This window comes from Falco rusticolus, chromosome 7 (genome assembly GCF_015220075.1).
Source record: "Falco rusticolus isolate bFalRus1 chromosome 7, bFalRus1.pri, whole genome shotgun sequence".
In the NCBI taxonomy this organism is placed as follows: domain Eukaryota; kingdom Metazoa; phylum Chordata; class Aves; order Falconiformes; family Falconidae; genus Falco; species Falco rusticolus.
Window position 1 is genome coordinate 2942620 of NC_051193.1, and position 26209 is coordinate 2968828.

At 44.1% G+C, this 26209-nt stretch overlaps 1 protein-coding gene across 1 annotated transcript in view; it reads right to left on the reverse strand.

The window, feature by feature from the left end:
* The window catches only part of TP53BP1 (tumor protein p53 binding protein 1), a 29853-nt gene extending 12470 nt beyond the window's left edge, over window positions 1-17383 (reverse strand). Inside the window, 16 exon segments of the mRNA XM_037394224.1 lie at window positions 152-388; window positions 1052-1171; window positions 8860-10105; window positions 11134-11333; window positions 12351-12395; window positions 12398-12432; window positions 12770-12890; window positions 14122-14267; window positions 15174-15255; window positions 15744-15902; window position 16183; window positions 16535-16606; window positions 16790-16890; window positions 16893-16914; window positions 16917-17033; window positions 17110-17383. Coding sequence (XP_037250121.1) covers window positions 152-388; window positions 1052-1171; window positions 8860-10105; window positions 11134-11333; window positions 12351-12395; window positions 12398-12432; window positions 12770-12890; window positions 14122-14267; window positions 15174-15255; window positions 15744-15902; window position 16183; window positions 16535-16606; window positions 16790-16890; window positions 16893-16914; window positions 16917-17033; window positions 17110-17283 — 2878 coding nt within the window. The 5' untranslated portion in view covers window positions 17284-17383.
* Window positions 17384-26209: the final 8826 nt, after the last annotated feature.

Here is a 26209-nt window from a genome sequence, read left to right on the forward strand (position 1 = left end):
AACAAATTTAAGTGGCACTGCCCCCAAAAGGAAAAAAAAAATAGAATAACTACAGAGACTCAGAGACTGTTTCAGGGAATTCCACAAAGAGGTTTAGAGTTGGGGTCGAGATCGAGTACAACTTGTATGTTTCAAGACTCCATCCTCTTACTTTCCAGGCTGAATGGCGGGGACTCGTCGCTCCCATCATTCACAGGGGTAACAAGGTTCATCCGCAGAGAGAGTTTTGCATCAGCCTCAGGAACCACACAAGATTCTCCTTTCTCACACACTTCTGACACATCTGCTGATACCACTGCACTTTCCAAGGTGACATTGTTGGTCTCCATTGTGCCCTCTGCTGTAACATCACTAGTTGCTATAGTGCTGTCTGGGCAACTATCATCCACTGAAAATCAGAAAAAAAACAACAACAAAAAAAGTAAAACAAAAAGTAGCTACTGTCATTCACATTTCTGCGGTTCAGGTCCCAGTTCTGCTTTGAAGATGCTTCACTGCATGCATTATTACCAACAGGGCAGCAGTGGAAATTCCTATCTAGAGTTCTGAAGCATTAAAGTTCTGTAGCACAGGTATCTTCCTCAGCTTGCGACAGAATACTTTGCTACTACCCAAGCAGAATTACACACTTCCTTTCATCCAGCAAAGGCAGGGGTGCTGTATGTGAACCTAGCAGAGAAAGTCCTCCTAAAAGACGATGAATACTGGGAACAATATTCTTTTAGATTTAGAGTTAAGAGATTTCTACAATCTTAAGCTCCTTCACTACTCGGGAGTCTTTTGCATTCTTTAATGGAGTTGTATGCAAAACACAGTGAGCGCAAGGAAGACCCATTCCATACCACCCCATACTCGGGGAGCAAACGCCTTTACCAGAGACCGAGGAAAGAACATCACAAGCGAAGTGTGGAGAAGAGCTGAGCCCTCCCCACAGAGCAGCGATGGTTTTTGCCAAGGTAGGTTTGAGCTGTCCCATCAGATCCCACATCCAGAATCAAAAGCTTCCAAACAGGCTTCCACAGCAGCTCAGAGCCATTTGGGTCAAACTCACCAATTGGTGTGCTGTGTCTTCTGGGTCCCATTTTAAGCTGGCCAGTAAGAGGCGGTGTTATGCTGGTCAAGGGCTGAATGACATCATCCTCCTTCGGCAAAGTAAAATGAAACGGGGTTCCTAAGAGACAGAGCATGCCAAGATCACTAATTTCAGGGGACTACTTTGGTTCAAACATCAAAAGCACAGGTTCACTAGGCTGTGGAAATGGGAAAAAGCATAACCCTGGTGCCGTCCTGTACAAAACTCCCCTGAACAGTTACTGGTTTCAGGACAGCTGCTCTAACTGATCTTCCTCACATTTTGTGTGGAAAATAGCTCTCCGTGAAAATCTGGGCTGTCTGTGGTCAACCTGATGTAGCTGTCCCCAGGTGCTAGATAAAAGACTAAATATCTTGACAGCATTAGGGTTTTTATAGAGTGCAGCTTTGCTTCAGAAATGTTCAGGATGTTCCACAGAAAAGGCAGATGAGGCCAGAAACATCAATGAAGGTTAGGACAGAAGTGAACTGGCAGAGCTACGTGCTGCCTGAATTAATAACCTGAAACTTACACAGAGGGATGCTTCATCATCAAACAGCCTTGGATAAAAGGTCAGCAGATACACCTCAGATAGCCACCTATGAGCTTGAGCAATTAGTAGCAGTCAATTAAGGGTTAGACAATGATAGCAGAAACTTGCCTGGAAAGTAAGCTTTAAGAGAAAAAACAGACGCTGCAGTTTCGTAACCAGCTGCAGGCTGCCACCAGAAGGGCTGGACCCATCCTCCCGTCCTCTCCCACACTTCTTCCCCTTCTTGTGCCACCCCCAGCAAAAAGGGCCTGCAGGGTTTACTGGCTGAGGTAGCCTATCCCATCAGGGAAACCACGACCTGGTGCATTTACCACGTGGGGACCTTACAGTATTTAACAGATAAACACATTAAAAAACTAGTAAAATGCCCCCTTTTTGCCTCACACCCCATGACATCTATTTGCAAACCTTCAACATCATGTATCAGTAATTTGCAGGCTGGATTCTCTCCAAATTGCATAGAAGTATTTAGCACAGCTAACAGAATAACCCTTTCCTCCCCACACTGAGGTCCAAATAGTTTTTCATCATCTTTGTCACTATCCTTCCTTTTCCCTTTTTCCTAATACTGTATTTGTTCTTGGGATTTAATCCAAGATATTACTTGAACAATGCAAGTCACAGTTTACATAACTCCTGAATTTTAAAAAGCATGTATTAAAAAAACCCAAAAAATCCCAAAACTAAACAGTATTGGAAAATTATTAGTTAAGGTCATGAGAACACAGAGTCAAGTTACTTCAATTTGAGAGCTAGCACTAGATATTCAGATACAACGCCCAGTGACAGCCAGATGCAGTGTATCATTCTTCAGTTACACAAGATGCTGACATATGATTTACACAACTACCTTGCGGCAAATGAAGCTGTAAATACATGACAAAGACATAATCCCCTCACAGAAAAAAAACCCATCCAGGGAAAAGCTATCTATTGTCTGTCTGAAAACCATCACCTGCCCTGCTGTCACAAGGTTTAAAGATATGGTTCAGCAATTACAACATCCTCGAGATCAACCTAAGGGCTTCATTGTATTTGTGCAGTGGGTATTATTTCATAGTGCAGGGGTACCCACACTTTGTGGGTACACCGTATGTTGTTGAAAGGCCAACTACCATTCCTCACAAACAGCTTTATGAAGGCCTGTCATGTCGTATGACCTATAGCAGATCTCCATTTGAAGTGTTTTATTTAGAAAATGAAGTCTTCAATTGAAACTGAATTTTGATCAATTTAGCTACCACCATCTCTTCTAGCCTACAAATACACAGTTTAGCAGGCTAATAACACACGATCACAAGCATTTATGAAATGATCAGCCTGCATTTTAATAAGAGATAATCTAATTACTAAACCAACAGATACCATTAGAGAAAACAAACAAGCTTTCACACTCACAAGACCTGAAAAAAACTTACATGCCTGAAAGCTTAATTGCTTTGACATAACTGCATCAACTGTTGTAAAATGAAAAAGGCTAATTCTCTCTGCAAACTGTTCTTATGTCCTTAAGACCATCATCCTGTAATATTTCCTTTTATCTTTCAGCATCAAAAGATTGGGTCTGTCTTTGGCCCACCTCGTCTCTCTCAAGTTTGCTAATGCTAATGCTAGATTTAATTTGCTCGGGTAACACTTTCTCAGGGAGAGTTGGACGTTTCTAGGACAGTGCAGACAGCAACTACCAGCACAGCACAAAACTGCACCCTCACGATGGAAGGGAACAAAGGAATCTCCCAGCTCTGCATCAAGCTAAGTGAAGCAGAGCTACCATCCTCTTCTAGATGAAAAGGTAAGTCTCACCACCTTTCCTGCCTACTGTGATGTTTCTTGCACACTGCTACCGCATGGATGGCCAGCAGGCAGCTCCTGAGCAGCTGAAGCGCAGCTCCCTCTGCTCTAGTTCTCTCCTGCCCATCACCTCTCAAGGGATGTGGCACATCCACATGAGGACCCACACAGAAGGCCAGCAGTACTGGACGGCCACTATTTTCTGTGTATACAGAACGGAGGGGAAAAAACCCAAAACCACCACCCCAAAGAACCCCATGCCTTCTATTTAAGATCTTTTGCTTTCTCTTTCAAAAAGCCCCTTTCTTAGCTCTGTTCTTAACTCACTAGCACAACTATCGAATAGACTGGACAAAAGCTTGAGTACATACATCTTTCTCCATTGGCAATTAATATCTAGCTGTGATATATCAAAAGGAGCCCATTAGAACATAAGAAACAACTCTACTTCCAGAAGTCTTTCAGATTAAGAATCATCGCTCTAGCCAGGCCTGGAGGCAAGGTTAAAAAGGTTTAAGAGCTTTTACAACACAACTCTTCATTATTTCAATAAAAACATTAACCTTTTATTTCACCTGGTATGCTTAAACTTTATCATAACTATACTTACTGCACTGCTGATCTGTTTATTTTTTTATTGTCAGTACAAAGATATCATTCCAAATAAGATTTTGTACGTACAAAATTGTACCATACACAGAAAAGATTTCACAGACAACCAAAACAGCTACAAATTCCACGGAGTCCTAGAAACAGACTTCAGTGAGTAGATTTCTTTTCTGTATCCCTATATTCTATCATGTTCTAGCCCTTGAGCATTTTCTAGTAAAGTAACTTGTTCAAGGCAACTTAAAAACCCAAAAGACACCCCTCAAACCTCACCATCCAGTTTCTACTCCTGCTTCTTGGACTCTTCTCCAAGATCCTTCTAGACCTCACCCAAAGTTTGTGCTTACTGATATCAACACATCATGAAGCGTATAAGGGATTAGACTCCTGTTGGAAATAACTATAATGAGAACAAAGCTGCTTTAAAGAAGCATGCTCTAAAGCTCCTCTCACCTTCAGGCCTGAGTGATGATAAGAGAACAAATATTGCTCTACAGACTTTCCCACCATGCTTCACGAGTCTGAAGACAGCAGGCAGAGCATCTTAGAAGTATGAACTCTCTCCTAAAACCGATCAGCCCTTTAGCGTAATACAAATGCATACCACACAACCAGCAGCACCAATTTCCAAGTTAATTTCCTCCAGTTGTTCTCTTTTGAAAGTAAATCCCGCCAAGTGTGATGTGTTTAAGTTGCATTTAGATTTATCTAGGAAAAAAACATTTCAAGTACAATATAACAAGGGAAATGTTACTTGAAGATAAACACCGTTTTGTTCACACTTTCTTAAAAAAGGAAGCTTTGGATTGTGAGCTCTGTGAAAGGCCACACTGAAGTGGAACCTAACTTTCAACTTACGTAACTGCAGCCACTCATCTTTATTTTATCATAATTTCAGCAGTGTACTGACAAGCATATTATTTTATTTAATAAAATTTATACTGTTCTTAAGTTCAAAGACCAATACTGTTCTCTACTATGCCAAATTATCTTAAGAAACACGCAGTCCCAACACATCAAATGCCCTGGACTTGTTCAAAGAAAAGTTAATTTGAGACCATAAAATGCAATGGGATCAGAACACATTTGAACTTCCTGAACAGTATTTTGACTAGATCCCCTTAAAGCATTATTTTCTACGTAACAAAGCTTTTTTTCTTCTTTCAGTTAAAGGAAATTAAGAATACTGTATCTAAAACTTATAATTCAACTTCATGTGAAGTAACATTTGAGTTCTGCAATCTTTGCACTTCCCCGATAGTCTTAATAGAAGGGAAACAGATTTTCTGATACTAGCATCAAGTTCCTTCATTTTTGCCATGTGCAAGTTTCTACATACAATTTAAGTTCTCAGGCTTTAAAGTTTTCAGAATCAGGGGGCATCACATGATGCTAACACCTGGTGAAATACAGTTGGTTTTTTTTCCCAGCATATAATTTAAGTGGTCAAACTTCTTACTGCAGGAAGCTTTGAAATCTAAAAATTTATACCGAGGTTCGAAAAAAACACCCACAGAAATTCCATGGTGGGGGAGAAAAACACACCTATCCAAAATATCAAAACTCAAAGGCATCACTGCAGACTCAGCGTGTTCCTAAACCATACTTTTCTTCAGAAGTGTCTCCCCACTGCATCTGTGCTCTTATATTCATCCATATGCATCTGCTCTTCAATTTGGGGGAACTTGTACACCAAGCTAGATTGATGCAGTGTAACTGTTCCTCTGGCTGTTGTAGTACCTCAATTCTCAAAGACCACGATCTTCAGTCTTTAGGTCAGCGTTATCACAAAGGCACAATGACCTACTACAAGCCACTGAACGGGAAAAGACTGAAAAAACCCACCCCAACAACAAAAAACTCCAACCCATTAAACGACAACAGAATAATCTAACACTAACAAAGCAGCTTGTCTTCTTGGCCCTCAGACCCTGGTGATTCAGATTTTGTGTGCAGTCTCCAAAATCCGTCATTGAAGCTTTTTTTTGTTTGTTTTTCTTATTTGAAAAATACAGCATGATTCAATTGTACCACTTACAAACAATATTCAAAGCTCTCCCTAAATATGATTAGAGGCGGCCTCCAAACTTTGCTTGCTAAGTTGTTAAGGATATTGCTAAGACACACCTAAACACCACAAATTAAGAACTTAAATATGAAATTGACACTACTGGATTGACTAAACAACCCACCAAACTGCCTCCAGCATGTTACTTGCTTAGCACCAGTTCCCCAAGCCAACAAAGACTCCACCCTCAGAGAATGCACTAAATTTTAAAAAATCACTGCATTTCTGGCCAGCTGAAATGCTCTACTTTTATGCTCAACAACAAAGCAGTTTGCTCTAACATTCTGAAAGAAAGCGATGGTCACTAGTTATGGGATGTTAAAGAATGCAAAACCAAAAAAGCTCCCAAACATCTGACCAGTCCTACCGCGTTCAGAAGAACGGGTGCAAAAGTCACACCAATTAAACTGCTGTGATAGCTTGTATATGAAGCAGTGCTCAACAATACAGATTAATTCATATGACTGTTATTGGGAAAGTGGAGTTCTCTAGATCTAAACAAAGAAGATATCAGAACCCCAAAAGCAGGCAGTTTTTACATGACTAAACATATACTTAGCTCAAAATAAAGTAACAACTGCAGTTGTTCTCAGATGTCAGTGATGTTAAAGCTGTGGCCACAAGGATCTATACCCCTTGAAAATAATTTGAGCTTTATTTCATTTTAAAATAGGTCAACAGATACTTATAGCAAAGTCTAGCTTGAAAACTGCTATTATCTTTTGCTGGAAGTCTCTCCAAAACTGATGATCTGCATAAGCATTCAAATCTCTTTTCCACACCCTGCTGTAACTACCTCCTACAGGTATCAATATTTATCTGTCATTCTTATCTTACAACGTAAGATACTACCTTCATCCTGTTTTCTAGTATCCCAAGTTTCTTCTCACCAGCCAGTCCCACACTATTAAATGGTTATCTTTCTCAAACTCGTCAGCAAATTTGGTATTAAAAACACACATAAGTATTACACTCAATCCCTTCTCATCCAAGTCTCCATCTAGCTCTTCAAAGTCATCTCACCTACTTCTGTTCAAACATAAAGAAGAAAGCTCTTCATCTTGCTCCTTTTTTTGAAATCTGCCATTTTGATCTTTCCAAACAGGATCACATGTTCCAGAAGTCAGCATGGTTCAAGGTCACAAGAACTGAAGAAGAGGGGAGGGAACCATATAAGAATGAGCTCAAAAGGCTTTCAGGAAGAAACAGCAAAAGCTGCCATAAACAGCAGTAAGGATCAGTTTGTAATTGGGAAAATTAAGTGGTTCAGAAAACAGTAGCAAGAAATATTGGACTCATAAGATTGATGAGAGAAGTTCTGAAGAATTTTTAAAGACACATACAGATCTTGAAAAAAACGCAAACGTAAACTGGCAGAGAAAGTAAGGGAGATGTCCCTCACTGACAAAGAATAGAAAATTATTCAGACTGGTTATCACCTGAGTACATAAAAGGAAAAAGAAGGCTGAGTGTTAGGAAATGTCTTTTAAGCTTTATATCTTACACTAATTTCTCAAAAGGAAAAAGTAGAAAACATCACTTGAACAAAGCTCTGCAGAACAGACGACAGGGCTATGTAACAATGCCATGACTTCTGAGTGGTAAGAGAAGCTCTATCTAGCCCACAGCTTTACACATTCCACTTGTAAGAACTGGTCAATCTGAATCTATCAGATGGTTCACAAACATCTTCCCTGCTACACATCTCATTTAATTCTCATAGCACCGCACAATTCTATTGATCTTCCAACTGTACTCCAACTGAAAGATTTAAGACAATTCACAGAGCATAATCTACCTAGCAAATCAGGGGAAAAGAGTTAAATAAACCCCTACTGATCTACCAGTCTGTTCAGGCAATGTAAAGACAACCACCACCTACTGACATCTGTTTTCAGGCCCTCAGCTTTCACAATCACCAACTCTGGGAGACTGGAAGTCACCTACCATCATCACAAGAGGGGGAAAACCTCCTCTCTGATCCTGCAGTTTAATGAAAGGTGACTTAGATCTCAAAAACGTGTACAATTCAATACAAAACTCTAGTAAAACTTTGTTTTCTATTACGTTTTCATTTGAGGAGTACAGAACTCTTACATTTAAAAATTAAGCCAACTACAAGGCAAAAGCGCCATAAAACTCAGGTATAGCATCCCACATTTCTTGCAACACAGCAGCATGCTAAAGGGATTGCAATGCACCATGACAATACCTGCCAAGCCACAGCTTACGCGTGAGTGAAAAGCCATTCTACTTTAAAATAACCTCAAGGTTAGTTTGTGTTAGCTGTATTAATTTCTGGCGCAAAGCCACTCTATATACACCCACAAAGAAAATTCACCTTTCAGAAGGGAAAAAAAGTAAGGAGACCTACAAGAGGTAAAGTGCAGACTACCACACATCCTTTCCCTTTCAAGGACACTGCTGTTGCTGCTTTGGCAGGGGAAGTTACAAAAATCCCCGAGCGCTGCCAAGGTCACAAAATTCTGAGTTTTCAAAGTTGCTCTGTGTTTCCGCCATAAAACTGCGAGAGAGAGTTAGGAACAAGGATTACCTTATCATTCTTGCCTGCAGCAGTGTGACAAAGGGGGAAAAAAGTAAAGGCATGTTATGCATATAACACAGTGAATTGTAGCGCTGCTTTGAAGAGACACTGTTTAACACATCTGAGATCAGTGCTCCCTGAAAACACTGAGCATTGTACACAGCTGTCCTTGACATTATTCAAAATATACCCCTGTGAACTACTAACCTAAATTCACTTACCACTGGAAGGACTGGGGGATTTAGCAGCTGCCTTCTCCTGAGCCTGCATCTGCTCTTCCTGCTCCAGATTCCTTGTCATAACAGTATCCTCCGTATTTTTTGGTACCTGATTCTCCTGCTGAGTCACCAGCACATCAGCCCCTTTCTCTTGAGGTGGTGGCCGACTCCCTGTTATCTGTCCTAATTCCAAACAACCTGGATGTTTCTTGGCACACAACGCCACTTCCGATGGAACATCAGACTCTAACTTCGGAAACAAGTTGTTGTGCTGTTCCAGTAACTCCCCTACAGAAGGCTTAGATAAAACTTTATTGAGCTTTGGCATGTTTTCCAAAGCAGCCTTAAAGGACAGTTTATCCACGCTCTTTGCCTCTCCAGTGCCAAAAGTACTGACTTTTGAAGCCTCTTTTCCCTGGCTTTCTGGTCTAATCTCTTCTAATTCTTGGGCCTGCTCAGATGAACTTTCGCTGTTTTTACAAGAACCATCAGCAAATTCCACTTCCATATCTTCATGACACTGTACTTCCCTTTCAAGAATAAACTTCTGAGAAAGCGTTATGTTAACAAGGGACACATCTTCATCTATTTGCTTCTCTTTCACTTGCTGTTTTTCTTCTCGTTCTTCACATTGAGTCTCAGGAACTGCCTCAGCTTTGGAAATCTCTTCCAACGGACAATCCTCAGACTGTGCTTCTTTACGCTGAGCATATGACAAAATCTCAGGCAGACCAGACTGACCTGTAGCAGCCTGACTTCCAGAAATACACTCTCTCTCTTGATGAGCTGTAGGAGCTAATGACCCATCTCCTGCTACATCTGCACTAGCCAACTGCATTACAGGCTCTCCTGCAGTCTGTAAATCCTCCTTTTTCGCTTTTTCACAGTTTTCAGAGAGGGCTTGATCACCTGCATTCAGCCTCGGGTTTATGTTGTCATTCTCCACAGGACAGAGTCTCAAGTCTGAGGTCTTGCATTCAGAAATCGCCTCCACCTGCGTGGTTTCGCTATCTTGGCCCATGTTCAGAGAGCCCAAACTGACCTCTGTATTTGTGGGCTGGCTACACTCACTTGCAGAAAGCATCAGCTTACAGGAATCATTAGACTTTGACACAGAGTCACCTGTAGATGTTTCTGACAAAGCATCTGTGGGTCCAGAGGGATTTCCTCTTAAGCACAAATGGGTTAAAGCAGCATTTTTTTCTTCTTCACGCTTCTTCTCTTGGCTCTGAGTCGGAATAAAGATATCCTAAAATGAAAAAAGTGGGACATGAAGCATCCTGAGTAGGACTGTTTTATTTATTATTCCTAGAACATTACATGTGATTATGAAGGAGAGCAAGCTCAGCAAAAAACTATCAGATTAAAAAAATAAACAAAACAACACAAACAGTTTCCCCCCTTCTATTTCTATGAGTCATCACTGCCCCATTCTTGATGAGGAAAATTATCACCATGAATTACTTTTTAGTACCTCTGTGGCAAAGTCACACACAACCCCTGGTACACCTTTCACACCACCAAATTATGAAGTACAGGTCAAGCATGGCAAATTAGTAGCTATTTTTAGTCAAAAAACTGAGAGTTCTGGAAAGATTCTCTGGAGGAATATATTGTATCAGTACAAAATCCACTTTCAGCTAAGGAGAATCCCTGCTTTGACTACTGCAGTTTCCAGTACAACCTTTATTTTCTGCCTTAAGTTGACGAAATTTGTAATAATAAGCTATAAAGCCACCAACTCTGTTATATCCCTGTGAACACTACTAACTTCCAGAATCAAAAAGCACAAAGAAAACAACCAATAACAAGAATAAGCAACCTGAAAAATGCAGTAAATGAATTCTAGCCTTGCAGGAGAATACAAATGCTTTATTACAAAACGGCTTCACTTTCTCCATGACAAATGATGTTAAGGTCTATCCTGATAAAAGCCTTCATTTATGATGCAGTTTTGAAATGCAGGACACCCAGCTTTGCATCAGAAAGCTTTCTCTCTTTCAAAACGGGATGGGGGGAAGACACAAAAAAGGGTTTCCAGCATAGATTAAAAGGCAAAAAATTCTACCTTCAGTAACTCACTATGCCCTCTTAAACTGTTCCGTATTTTCCCTGCAGGATAAACCGCCACACAGTATGATCAATATATAACTGTGACTGGTGAGAACATGGAAGCTCATGAGAACCAGCTTAGCTGGCAATCTCAACACAGAAGCTGACTCAAACACGCATCTTCTGCAAACACCATACAAAAAAAATATCAACATGAACCCTTACATGAGAGAACTCTGGTTGTGATGGTATAGGTGGAGATCCAGGAAAGGCTGGGGCACTCTGGGACACTGGAGTTGAAGCCTGTGGCAGGACAAGAGGTCCTGGTGGGATACATGGGATGGTCATCTCCACCAGCTTATCTCCCCTCTGCTTCTGCATCAGGTCTCTTTCTTCTGCAAGGATAGATACATCCATCTGTTCATCTGGTTTGAAAGAGCAGAAAATACATTACTAGCAAATTCTTGTGTTTACCTAGTTTCCAACATTCTGTTAAAAGATTTGTCCTCAGTGGTGTATGCAACTTTCTCATACTTTAATGGGTGAATCTAAAATCTTCTCTCCACATCAACTTTTTTTTTTTTTGGGGGGGGGGGGTGTGTGTGGTGAGAAATCAACAAAAACATCCATATCCTTAAATTTAAGGGGGGAAGAAAGTGTTTTGTTAAGAATTCATATACTATTTGCTATGGGCCTAGAGTTTCTACAGTTAGGAAAAGGTACCTGAAGTTTATAAAAAGCATTTCTCTGAGGTTGTTTTTTTTTCTTTTGCTATCTTTATTAAAATGCAACTGAATTCAGATCACAACAAACAAAATATCTGTTTTAAAAAGTATTTCACATTCTGTCACAGGAATCTCACAGAAAGGAATTGTGATTTTGTATCATACTAAAAGTCTGTGTGGACTGATAATGGCTGCTTAGAGAAAATATTTAAGAACCAAGGTATCATACAGAACAATCCCTCTTTTGGCATGGCATTCTAGAATGTAGACATATACATACAAGAAAGCTTTTTAAAAGACTGTGCAATCATCCAGTTAGATAAAATAACTGTTATGACGCAGGTCCTCCTCTGTCTTTTCGAGTGCCCTAACAGGATATACTTATACAGGTATCTGCCTGTAGCAAGAATGGCTTGTCCCCCAAGAAAGAAGGAAAATTGCAGGCAGCAATCTGTATCCCATATGAAGTATCTCCCATCATCTTTCAAAGTGAAGGTGAGCCAAGCCAACAGTATTTATTTTATTACAATAGCTATGCAGGAAACAGTGACAACACATTAGCCTCTGAGTCACAAACACAGATCTCCCTTCATCTACCTCTTCAGTGTTCTCAATCCTGTTCTACTCTTCATTTTAGCAGTTTTGAAAAGGCTGCATGTTCAGACTAAACCACGGAGCACAGAACACAACCACAGACAAGTACGCAGAAAATTTTACCTTTCGTTTGCTCCTGTTCAGTAGGACTGCTCGGAACAAGAACGCTGGATTCAACGCAACAGGAGGAGGATGCTGACTAGGCCTGAAGAGACACTGCAGACCCAAGAAAAGGGAACATGGAAAGAGACACCATACATCACTAGAAAATGCATTAACTACACCCCTAATGTAGCTCCAGCTGTCACAGTAAGTTGAGGAGAGTGTCAGGTGTTCACTAGCCAAAGGTCGTGAGAAACGGCCATTAACCACATGGGCATTACCAGTCCATTTCATCACAAAATAAAGCCATGCTATCCTCTTACAGCACAAAATTAAAACATTGATGCTTAAATCAAGCACAAGTCTTTGAATAAGAAGAGAGTGGTGGAAATGCACTACTGCATTAAGCTATTGCAATAGTGTGGGATTTTTCTGCTTACGTGGACTGACTCTCCTGTACAAGGGATCCCTGTCCAGAGAGCTGCAGGAGTTGCAGACTGCGGGCAGGGGTGCACGCCAGAGAATTCCCCTCTTCCCACACTGGTTCTGGACAGCCACTCTCTACAGCAGAGGGAGGAAAGGAAATAAGATTAGAAATTTGGCCAATAAGCAAGTTAATCTGAAAATTCTGAGGAATTATATTCACACTACTGCACAGTTACTTCTCAGGTAGCAAGGACTAGCCGATTTTCAACAGTATCGGAGAAGGACTGCATGTGAAAGTTCAGTATGTGAAATGTGAGCGTTAATATAGTTAAGATGAAAAAGAATGGGTTTTATCAGGCCAGACCTGCACAGGTCTTCCTACTTGGGATTCTAAAGAAAAATCCCCAGTGGCTCCAGTATCAGCATATTTGATCCAGCACTAGAACGCCAACACAGACCAGGTTCTCAGAAGAAAAGACACCTTGGACTGACCACTGACCCAGCGTGAGTTGGAGGCTGTTACTGAACCTTCTGGATACAGAGGGTTCATGCACAAGATCAATCTGGTATAGATACAGTTGTGCACAAACTAAAACTAAACAAAAAAACCCACATCAAGTGAGACTTCATTTAACTTATGTTTTATAAACTGTGAAAAAGTTGCCTTTCAAAGCTTTATTTTCTAGGTCTTTCACTACTAAAATTGTTAAGAACTTTCCTATTTATTAGCCTTTCAGTTGTGGACACCAAAACCAGACATAGACATCCTCCTAGCAAGACACAGTGATGACCTCTCTCCTGATCCTATTCCATGTAATCTCATCTCTTACAGGGAAGGAACATTAACCTAGATGACAATCAGACTGATCAAAATTGTGGTATGAAGATTTTGATTGCAGGATCCTGTCCCTATCCTAAGCAGGAAGGCCAACTCAGAGGAGTAAGGTGGAATGTTTTGCCAGAGTTACCCAGCATAACAAAGTCGATAATATCTGCCTACACTTCTTATCCACACTTTAGACTGTGTGTCACTACAAAGGGTAAGTATTATTATTGCCAGTTTCAGAAGAGTGTAAAAGGGGTTTTTTTGGCTTTGTTCTTCAAGGGGCACAGAAAGAAAGAAAATTACATGTATTTAACAATCCAGTGTAATTGTTCTAACACAAATGACATTTAGACATTGACACAGAGTATAGTGAAAGACACTTTAATATCCAAAGTGCTCTCAAGTTCAAGCAGAAATTACATGAAAAATACTCACAGCACTCTGCACCCTAAAACACTACATGCCTAAAAAGGTCAAGTAAGGATAATGCTCATGATGATCTCTGGGATGGACATTTTGGCTCTGCTTGTCTATTGTTACCTGTTGCATTATTCTCAGGAAACATCTCTTCCTGAGTTGACAAGATATCTGACTCCTCGTGACCAGAATCAAGGGATTTCTCGGTTTTAGTGGGGTCACAGACAGGCACCGGTTTCCTGGTATGCTCTTCTGCTTCCTGTAGTGTTCTGGAAAAGCAAGACATAGTCACTGACATGAAAAATTCGAAGTATGCATTAATACTGCAACATTGTAAAGAAAATTTATCAAAACAGATGAAAGGTATTCATTTGTGTATACCAGAGAAAGAAAGCGGGGAGGCATGGAGAAAGAAATGGGGGAGAGAGAGAAAAAAAAAAAAAAAAAAAAAAAGCAACACCAACTCTCCCTCCTGACAAAATACATGTTCATTCTTGACAAGTTACATTCTCAGAATTGTTTTGTAAGTTTTCTAACATACAAGTGATACTTAATAGAATGCAGATTGTTCTACTGACTTCTATTCAACATGGATTCTAGGAATTTTGTTTCACCTCCTTTTAATATTATTTTGTGGCAGAATATGGAGCTCAGTATTATTTATCTGGCATAAATGATATATAGTTTTCAACAAACTGAAGTTCACATTTAAAAATAACTAAAATTAGCAGCACTTACAGTAACAAATACTCAAAAGCATCTGAAATAGGCACCACTTAGCCTCTAGATTTCTCCTGCTAGGCCAAAGCCCACGCTACAGTGATTAAGCTATCTTGAAATAACTTCTGTGATCTAAACTGAATTACTACTTTCACTATATTCCAGTTGTTTAAGACAACTATTAGTATATTTATTATCCAGTCCACTCTCCCTTAAAAACAACATTTTATCTATATGGTAAGAATTGACACACCTCTTCTCAGCTAGGAATGGTGAAAGCACTCCTTAGTCAGCACTGCTGCAAAAAGGTCTCATCAGTACTTCATCTTTCCCTTCACTTTCCTCTTTCGACTTGAAGCCTGAACCCTCCTGTCTCTAAAAATCTAGTAAAAAAGACATCAATCAACTTCCAGAATGTCAGCAAGAGACCTACAAAGAACGTGGACTGTTTATACCTTTCAGATGTCTTTGGCTGGCCTTCCAAGGCAGCATGTGCTTCTGTGCTGGAGACAGTTTCTGTGCTGTCCCCATGCAGTTCTAGCAAGAGAGAGCGGGGCGGGGGGGGGGGGGGGGGGGGGGGCGGAAAAAACACCAAACTTGTTACATGGGTCACCTGGACTAATACACAAAGAAGAAAGTGTAGTTCTGTAAATTATACAAATATCAAGTCAAGCTTTGTATGGAAGAAAAAAAATTTTGAACTATCAATGATAGCAACAGCAACAACAACAAAGGACACAATAAGTTTTTCAGTACCAGGTTATCTGAATATTCTGAAAACAAAGCAGGAAAAAGAGGTGCAAGAATCAAGGACAGCACTTGGAGAGCTACGAGAAAACAAACGAACTAGCCCAAAGGCAAGAGAAGGAAAATTCTTTTCAACTACCAATAAGCTAGCTGTGAGCTCATTTTTGAAAAGTACTAACATTGTATTTCCTGTCAAAGAAATGTAACATCTATAACTTAAAGAAACCAGAGAGAATTGAAAGAGCAACAAAAGGACATCTAATGTAATTTTCACATACCATCTTTAGTATCATTCTTCACAAGTCTGGAAGAAGGGACAGCAGCTCCAGGGTGAAAGTGATGCCTAGCATCTCCTTCATTAGGTATGAAGTCACTCTCAAAGTCCTGGCTCTGTGAGAGCTCTAGAGCTCCAAACTGCAGCTGTGACATGCCTGTATCTAACACCAAACATTCATAACTAATATATATAGAAAAAATAAAATCAAAGAGCCATCTACCACATTACAAGGGCAAAAGATACACTCTGTAACAAGTATTTAGGCTATCGCTGAAACTCTGGAGAAACTGACAGACTCCGACCTCAGCTGTGCTGATTAAAAATACAGTAATGGAAGAGGGACACTGGCCATTAACTCAGAAACTGGTGTTAATCAGCAAGGTCTTACGTAATGCCATTAGGTACTGCGGCAGATTTGGATTCTGTGATGAGAAAACAACCCTGATAATACACAGCCCGTGCCTGAAAGTCCTTTCATGACAACAGCCTTATGCCAGGATTCTTTGCTCTGCCATAACAAAGCTCCATCTCCTAACGGTCACAAAGCAGCCATGCCTCTTCTAAGCCATTTCCTGCCTCCGAGATCCTTGTTAACGATGATGTAAAAGTCAACCTTTTTTTTTTTTCCAAACATCAAAGCATAGCTCAACTGGGGAAAAAAAGGCCGATTTCTGACCCATTCTCGCCAGCACACCCACCACTCGTAGACAAGCGGGGCAGCTGAACTGAAAAGCAGCACAGATGGCTGGTCAGATCCACAGCCAAAGGAGAGACGTGGAGCACAGCAGTTACCTCTGCACATGGCGCCGCAGCACAGTCCTCGGCATCACCTTCACCTCCTTCCTCGGCCATTCCCAAGGGCCGCTGCAACACACAGATCCGCTCGCACCGCCCCGTGGCTTCCCGCAGCCCCCCAGGAGCCGCTCCGCAGCCGCAGCACCGGCCCGGGCGCTCCCCAGCCCTCCCGGCCCCGGGCCCATCTCCAGACCCCCCGGTTACCGGGGGAGGCGGCCGGGAGCCGGCACTTGCCGGGGGCTGGTAGCCCACGCACCTGCTCTCCCCGCCGGGCGGTGGCATCTCCTCAGCGAGGCGGCCCTGCGGCGCGGCGGCGGGCGGGCGGGCAGGGCCCTCCATCGGGCCTGCAACACAGCGCCGTCAGCGCGGCCGCGGCCCACGCGGCTCCCCCCCCGGGCTCCCCGCGGCCCCGCGCCCAGCCCTTACCTGCGGGTCGCTCCCGGGCCGCCCCGCCACCCGCGGGCGCCCGGCTGCCGGCGGCGCCGCAGACGATCTCCTGCAAAACACACGTAGAGACCCGCGTCAGGGCCGGGGCCGGACCGGGCCGCGCCGCCCCCGCGCCGGGCGCTCACCAACACGGGGCTCGGGCTCCGGCGGGCCGGCAGCCGGCGGGCCAGCACGCCCAGGCAGGCCTGCTCCGCGTCCTCCCCGGCGCCCGCGCTCTGGGGCTGCGAGTCCTCCACGATCAGGCGGGGCGTGCCCTGAGGCGAGAAGCCGGGGTCCAGCGGGCTGCCGCCGGGCTCCATGCGGGGCTCGGCGGGAGGCGGAACGACCCGCTACAGCCCCGCCGCGGCCCTGCGCCGCCCGCCCGCCTCACCGCGCCGCACTTCCCGCGGCCGCCATCTTGCAGCGCGCCGATTGGCCCCGCGCGACCCGCCCGCCCCGCGCCGCCAGCGCCGTTACCAGGGAGACGCCGGCGCCGCCTGGCGGGCCCGCGCGCAGCAGATGGCACCGCGCTTCGCACCGGGCTCGGCGCGGGAGGCGCTGTCCCCTCCCCCCGGTTCCCTCAGAGGCCTGCGCGGGAAGCCGGGCGGAGGGAAGGCTTACCCGGGCCCTCCGGACCAGACCGGCCGCCTCGGATGGGCTCGCTCGAAGGCAAGTACAGTGACCTCCCGGCTGGGGCGAAGGCGGCAGGCCCAGGCCTTCCACGCCCAGGGGTTCCCCTCAGGTCAGGGCGTTCCAGGCCCAGGGGTTCCCCTCAGGTCAGGGCCTTCCACGCCCAGGGGTTCCCCTCAGGTCAGGGCCTTCCACGCCCAGGGGTTCCCCTCAGGTCAGGGCGTTCCAGGCCCAGGGGTTCCCCTCAGGTCAGGGCGTTCCAGGCCCAGGGGTTCCCCTCAGGCCCAGGCTTTCCAGGATGATAGTTCCAGGCTCAAGTGTCCCATTCAAGCCAAGGGTGCCCAACTGACACACCTCTTCATCCAACATCTAAAACAACCCCAGGCTCCGGCTCCGCCGCAGAACTGAATACTGCTTGTCCCGGGCAACCACCATCATGCGTGTATATTTTGAGGTATCATAGGACAGTGAAACCTGATTAATTTCTCCATGTTTATATTAATAAACAGCAGCTAATTGAAGAAGCCTTGGGCACAAATTCTGACATTCAGCATTAAGCTTTTTGCCTAAAAGCTAGTTTGAATAGACTAATTTAAATCCACTTTTGCAAATTTTACTCTTGCACCTCTGTATTTTATAGATAAGATTTCTATATATTCTATTTAAAAACCTGTTGCAGAACCAAAAATGCAGAAGACTGAAAAAAATTATGCCTGGCCTGAAAGAAGCCGTTACTACACAAAGTTAAAGAGGTTACACAGAGTTAAAAAGGTTCTACATCGTGAAACACTGTAAATACAAGTCCATGTTAACAAGTTTTCTGTCTAATGTGAAATCCCAAGTCTGCACGTGCATATTAAGAACATTTAACAGGCTATAAATATTTACAATTCCTACAAAGGAAGGATGCTTTAGTGGTTGGCTGTTCAGCTCCCAGAAGGACGCTCCTTTAGCACATACAAAGCTGTATTATTGCAAAGTTTTTCTGGTACACTAGTTCCAAAAATACATACAACTATAAATATTGTCTGAAATTTGCCCCAATGCCAAAGACCACCACAAGGCCTATGGATTACTACATCCTTCTTTTGAAAGAGGAAGTTGTTCAAAGGCTTTTGCTAACCATCTGGAGAAGCCAGATTTCATGTTCATAAAATGTTTTATCTCAGGGAACTGAAAAGGAGACTGGGATAGTGATGGGACAGTTCGCAGTCTATGATTCTCAAGTGTCTCAGAAATTTTAGAACAGGCTCTTGCAGTTTGCTCCCTTCAAGCAGGATTCCACTTCCTTCAGAATGAAAGTATTTCAGATGGTCTTCCTTCATGCTTACTCTCAAAATTAAATAAAATATAAAATCCACCCACCCACTCTTTTTTTTTTAATTATTTTTTTGCAAAATAGAAAGCAAAGCTGTCTTCTAGGCACAAGTATAGCATGAGCCCTCCTTTTTTTAAGCAAGTTTATAGTACTCCACTACTGATCCTTGCTGGGCTTACTAATGGGTTTCCAAGCTTGCTACTGTCTTCCCCTTCAGTGAGTAAGAATAAGCTCCTTAACAACAGAACATTAAATATCTATATCCTTCTTCATATCATCTTTTTTGCTTCTGTCCTGCCAGCACCTCTTCTTTATTAGCTTCTCCTAAATAATAAATGCTCTTGATTGGTGCATTTGAAATGCCTACCTAAGTCCTTCTTCTAACTCCAGATTTTTGTCTGAAGGTGTTTCTACAACAGATACAGTTAACTACTAACTGGGGGCGTGGAGGGTGGGGTGGGAAATGACTGTGTTTATAACAGCATGAGCAGTACATGCAGATGGGCAGACATTGGCCATGCATAACTTATTCTTTGGGAAGAAAGTAAGAGCAGAAAATCAAAGAATGGATTTTGAGGAGCAGATGCCAATAAACAGATAATTGGCAAGTAAGATCTTGTGGCACAAAATTAGTTACAAAGTTTCTTTACTGAAGGCAGAAGTGCAAGTATCAATGCAAAGAAAGGAGAAGAAATGTAATAGAACGTGATTTGACAGGGGTATGATAAGAAAACAGGAAAGGAAACAAAGAAATCAGAACTGTATCAGCTTTCTTAAAGGATCAGTATAAAAGAATGGCAGAAGCATACAAGGGCAAAAATTAAAAAGGCCAGACAGATCAAGAGCAACAAGAAAATGTTCTATAGACACACTAGTAGGAAAACAACAACTGTAAGAATTGTTGGTCTGCTGTTCTGAGGGAACACAACTGGGTGGCTAATGTCCAGAAGGCAGAAGCATTTACTGTTCTTCTCTAAAAAGGTTAACAGAAAACAGGAGCTAGGTCAGTTAAACAACAATGACAAAGGGCAAGATTTCAGCCTTCAACAAGGTTGAAACAGGTTAAAGAGTGCTTATCTAAGCCAGGTGTTTTAAAAAACTGTTGAGTCTAGACTTCTTCCCAAAAAATGTTCTTACAAGTGTTAACAGTTACCTTTCAAAACTCATGGAGGATAATGAGGTATTTGAAGACTAGAAGTGGCAAATGTGCCTGTCACTCTTTCTCAGAATGCCCTTCAAATCCTTGAAAACTTTGATAACAAATCACCAAACTTCCAGATACAAACTGGTAATTTGTTATCAAGGAGAGGAGTTAGCAGCCAACATAAATCTGTAAAGACAAGGCACATAACACTGATCTGATTTCTTCTCATGTCAGAGCACCAGGCCTCATGGACAGAAGTGGCAGAATATCAGCTTTAGTATAGTAAGACTTTTGGCAGTATCTAGATGGGGTTCTAATAAGCAAGCAAAGGAAGCATAGCTGTGATGAAATTTCAGTACAATAAGTAAAAATCCTGTTGAATATCCATCGCCAGAAAGTAATCATCATCAGTTCTATCTCAAAACAAGTATGTTTGAGTGAGGGTCCAAACATCAATGTGCTATTCCTATTCTGTTTGCTGTTTTCTTTAATCACTTTGGTCACAAAATAAGGAGTACACTTGTTAAACCCAGAAGCAATCTGAAAGTGAGAGGGACTACAAGTGGTAGAACAAAAAATTTTTAACAATGCTCTGAAAAATGCCAAAGTACAATGCAGGCATGAACAATATTCTACAAAAGGAAAGAACTGACTGCACAAGTTCAGGATGGGGCTGCTAGGCTACATGCCATTACTATAAAAGAAAGCAATGAGGGGTGATGGTGCCTGACAAACTGGTTATCTTCCCATCTTTTTTATGCCATGAACAAAGCAGCCTGCTTTCTTTATAACATACAAATCTTTGCTCTGTATATCCCCCCTCAGTTTGCAGGCAGCCTTTTTTCTGAGTCTTATAAATTACAGAGTTTGTGGCCACCTTTATCTACAAAAGGGGATAAAAGAGCAAAATTAACCTTTGCTTCCTTTCCCTTCAAACTGCCCAGCACCAAACTTTCAACGAACGAAGTTATGAAGACTATCTGATTTCTCGTATTTGGACTATTTTTTCAGAATTTCTTGTATCTTACAGAATTTGCAATGGATGGTTGAAGCTATATTTTGTTTTGAATACTCCTTTCCAATGTAGTCTACTAATCAGGACGGGAAACTGAGAACAGGACTCTTAGTACTCTTTTCTTCCAGTGTGAATCCATTTCTCTGGGTCTCAGTGCAGCTTCAGGCCCCACCTTCAAAGCCGGGTAGTATTTGTATGAAAAGCACCAAATTCTGGAATCAGGTGCGAATTAGATACCTAAACTAAGATACCTAGCAAGATAGCCAAACTTACTGAAGGAGTAAGGATGCTACTTTTCTGTGAAAATCTAGGTTGAAGTATTGTACTGTATTATTGCAATTATTATTTACACAAGAGACATTTAAAAGCTACCCAGCCACTTTCTGTATGCGTTATTCTCTCTCCGCTCTAATCCGGGAGTAAATACCGCGTTTTACGCGCCGAGAGCCCCGTGGCAAGTAAGAACACCGGCATGCTACCGGCTAAAGGTCACCATGAGCCGATGTGCTTTCTAAAAGGGAAAGTACCCGGAGCGCTGCGGGAGGAGCGGTCCCGGCTGTGCCCACTTAGGCAGCGGCGGGGTCACCGGGCTCCCGAGCTCGGCAGGGCCCAGCGAGCCGGCCGACCCTCGCCCTCCGCACGGCGAGCCCCTGCTGCTCGCCCCGGCCGCCGCAGGCCTGCCCCGCCGAGCCGCCCCAGCGCGGCGCGGCGCCCCCGCGCTCTGACCGTGACCGGGCCCCGGCCTCGCCCCGCGACGTGCGGCCTCTGCCCCGCTCCGCCCCGCCGGTGAGCCGCCCCCGAGCGCCGCCGGAACCTCTGGGCAGGGTCCGCCGCGCTCCCAGAGCTCAGCCGCCGGCGGGAGGGTGTCCCCGCGGCTCCGCCGGCCCCGTAGGCTGCCCTGGCCGCCTCCCGGGTGGGCCTCCGCCGGGCAGCGCACGGCGGGCGCAGCGGCCCCGGCCCGGCCCGCTTTACCTGATCTCAGGCGGGAGCCGGCAAGCCGGGCCGGTACTGCCGCTCCGGGCGGAGGCACAGGCACTCCAGCCCCACCACCGCCCCCGGCCGGGCCCGCCCCGCTGACATCAGGCGGGCGGCAACGGGCCGGACCCCGCCCGCCGTCCGCACCGCCCCTGGGGCTCCCGGCAGCGGGGGGCCGGCCGACTCGGAGGTGCGAGCGGGGCGCGGAGGCCCGGCCAGCCCGGGATCCCACCCCGAGGGCCCCCCCGACCCGCGGCGGGCACCCTCGCTCTGCCGCCGCCGCCGGCTACCTCCCCGAGCCTCCTGCTCTCGGCATCTTCGGATCCGCCGAGCAAGGGCCACCAGTGTGGCCACCCCAGACCTTGTGCAGCCCTCCGGGGCTCCGGGCATCGTCCTGGGGTGCAGCAGCTGTCCCGGTCATCGCCAAAGGCCTTGACCTTGGCTCCACCACGTGTTGCTGTGGGGCTCCCCTAAACCCTTACGCTTCTCACCTTCCTTCAGTACCCTGACACAGGGCTGGTACCAGCGTGTTAATTAAGAATAGTTAGCTTGGTTTTTGTTTCTAACATCATAACCTCATTCACCAAGGGATGGTTTATTTGTGACATTATAATAACACCTTCATGTTCCTTCACAGCCTTCTTTTTAAATAAATACCAGTTTCTTAAGTGAGGTCTGGCCTCAAAAAGACTGGGAACTCTTGTCCTAGTGTGCCGCTCCAGAAAAAAAAAGATGGTTAATGTAAATGAAAAACTGTTAAAATATTTTAGGGCTTCTTCACTGTAAACACTTATTTAAGCACTTTGCCAATTCAGGTGTGTCTTCAGAAGTCTGGTTTCTTTAGGATAATTGAATTTGGCCATATAACTTCTAAGTTACTTAATCCTTTTTTGAAGATGTTTGATTCAGGAGCCTTTTTAATTACTGGCTTAAAGAGCAGTGGATATTACGGTGTCAGAGGAGACCATCCTCTAGCATAGTTCATTAGATGAGCATAAAGGATGCAAAGGATAAGGATTAACCCTCCAAAAACAAATTGGTTTCCCCAGTCTGACATATCTGGGACATCACAGCTTCCCTCTCACCGATGAAAACATCTAAGATTGAAGCATAGTGGACTTTACATAGCTATAAAAGAAAGCGATCGGCTTACAAAGAAGTGTAGGAAACATAACTAAAAGGGATCTCCTCTTTCAGGAGTCCCAGGCTTTTAACATCACAGGCATCCCTACCACATAAACCTCATAACTATGTTAAATTCTGCCTTCAGACTTAGTATGTTTCCGGTCACCAGACAGAGTCTTCCAGAACTTGACTGGTCTAGTGTCTAGAATGCCGCTTCTCACTTAGAAAGAAAAAGAAAGTGTATGGACTTTGGAAGCAAGATCAGGCTACCCTACAGAGATGCTGTTTGCCACTGCAGGGAGAAAGTTTGTACAGCCAAAGCTCAATGGCAGTCGAAACTGGTCAGTACTGTGGCGGATAACAAAGAGATGCTTTTTAAAGTATTCTAACAGCAAGAGGAGGACAAAGAAAACATTGGTCCGTTACTTGATGAAGTTGCTCACCTCACAAATAAGGAGGAAGATAAAGCAGAGACATTTAAAGCCTTCTTCACCTCTCTTTAACATCAATGATGGGCCCTGGGATGCCTGGAGCCCTAGGCTGGACAACTGTCACAGGGGAGTGATAAGCTCCCAGCTGACCTGGAACTTGTATGGGATTTGCTGTTGCAACCAAATGTACATAAGTGTATGGGGCCTGATGTGATTCATCCCAGGGTACTGAAAGTTTGCCCATGTTATTGCAAGACATCTCTCAGTTATTTATCAATGGTCTTGGAAATCTGGCGAGGTCCCAGTAGACTGGAAGCTAGCAAATGTTATTCCAGTTTTCAAGAAGGGCAAGAAAGAAGACCCTGGTAATTACAGGCCTGATAGTCTAACTTTGGTGCCTGGTAAAATTATGGCGAAGGTTATTCTGGCAGTTACTGAAAATCACTTGGAAGACAATGCAGGTATCAGTCGAAGCCAACATGGGTTCCTGAAGGGAAACACATGCCTCACTAGCTTGATGTCCTTTTATGACAAGATTACCTGCCTGGGGGATGGAGGGAAAGCAGTGGATATGTTTGGGGGTTTGTTATTTTAGCGAAGCTTTTGGTACCATCTCTCACAGTATCCTTCTGGGCAAAATGTCCAGCATACAGCTAGACCCACGTGGAGCACTGCCTTCATCTCTGGGGCCCCCAGCATAAGACGTGGACCTGCTCAAGTGGGTCCAGAGGAGGGCCACGAAGATGACAGAGGACAGGCTGAGTGAGTTGAGGTTGTTCAGCCTAGAAAAGAGAAGGCTGCGGGCAGACCTTATAACAGCCTTCTAGTGCTTAAAGCAGGGAGGAAAGCTGAGGAAGGACTTTTTATCAGGGAGTATGGCGACAGGACGAGGGGTAATGGTTTTAAACTGAAAGAGGGTAGATGTAAATTGGATGTTAGGAATAAATTGTTCACTGTGAGGGCAGCGAAGCACTGGCACAGTTGCCCAGAGCAGCTGTGGATGCCCCATCCCTAGCAGTGTCCAAGGCCAGGTTGGACAGGGCTTGGAGCAACCTGGTTTGGTGGGAGGTGTCCCTGCCTGTGGCAGGGGGGGTGGAACTAGGTGGCCTTTGAGGTCTCTTCCAACCCAAGCCCTTCTGTGATTCTATGACCTGATGATCTGACTGGTGGCCAGTAACTAGTGGTGTTCCCCAGGGCTCAATTTTAGAGCAGTTCTCTTTGATACTTTTATCAATGACCTGGACACAGGAGTTGAGTGCACACTAAGTTTGCTGACAATACTAAATTAGGAGGAACCATTCAGGTTATCCTTGAGGGGAAAGAGACCTTACGCAGAGATCTGGATAGAACAGAGCGTTGGGCAATCACCAACTGTATGACATTTAAGAAGGACAAATTCTGGGTTCTGCACCTGGGATGGTGGAATTCTGGCTGTACGTATACACTGGGGGACAGGAGGCTGGAGTGCAGCCCTGCAGAAGGGGGTTTGGGGGTTTCAGTTGATGGTGAGCTCCCTATTAGCCAACAGCATGACCTGGTGGCCCAAAGGGCCAGCCGTATCCTGGAGTGCATTAGGCACAGTGTAGCTAACTGGCCAAAAGGAGTGATTGTCCCACTATGCACAGCATTGGCACAGCCTCACCTTGAGTACTGTGTGCAGATTTGGGCTCCGCAATGTGAGAAGGATAAAAATATATTAGAATGTGTCTAAAGCAGGGCAACAAAGATGGTGAAAGGATTAGAGGTCATGACTTACGAGGAGTGGAAATGACACAACAAATATGCACGATAATTTAATAGGCACTTAGATCCTAGTCTTGGTCAGAACTGCAGTTGTTCCAAATAGCACAGAAGACATCCAGTACCTTGCAACACCTTCTGTAAGACTGAAGTGGGAGGAATAGGAGTACTGCTCTGATAAAACACCCATAGGGTTAAATAGAAGCAAAAATAGATGTCATTTGGTCAAACTGATGGGGTTAACCCTCTGTTTCTCTTTCTGTATCTTACAACACATCCTGTAAGTGACAATATACCCAACCACATGGCTCCATCCCTACATGGAAGCATTATCAACGTTGGGTTCTTCTGCTCCATGTAAGGATAGCTGTGTTCACTGCAGGAGCGATCAAGGCCTAAACAATGAACAAATTCCCTTTAGGCAGTCACATATTTTTCCCTGCTTCTTAGAAATGTCACAGCCAAAATGACATTATATTTTACCTCTGTTAAAGGTATTACCCTCATTCAGATACTGCCGCCATAGATCTCTGGTTCCCAGAAGTATTTTTGTTCATACGGACATTTTTAGCTGGGGAGGGCAGGAGGCCGTCACTCCAGGCTAAGACATTGAGAAACTGAAATTGTGCATACTGTTCTTCCTGTGATGTTATGTAGATCCTTTCTATGCTATTTTGAGCCCACTTTCTAAATCCATTTTTATGATGGTCATTTACCTGTGATTCATTGTCCTTCACTGTTCAGAGGTAATCCTTTTGTCTGCTTTTGCCACCTCTCATTCTGTGGTGTTTGTCAGGACCTCTAATATCTGTAATCAGCCAGTCAGCTTTTGATATTTCATGGGGGTGCCAGCTACTGCTGCAGTGCA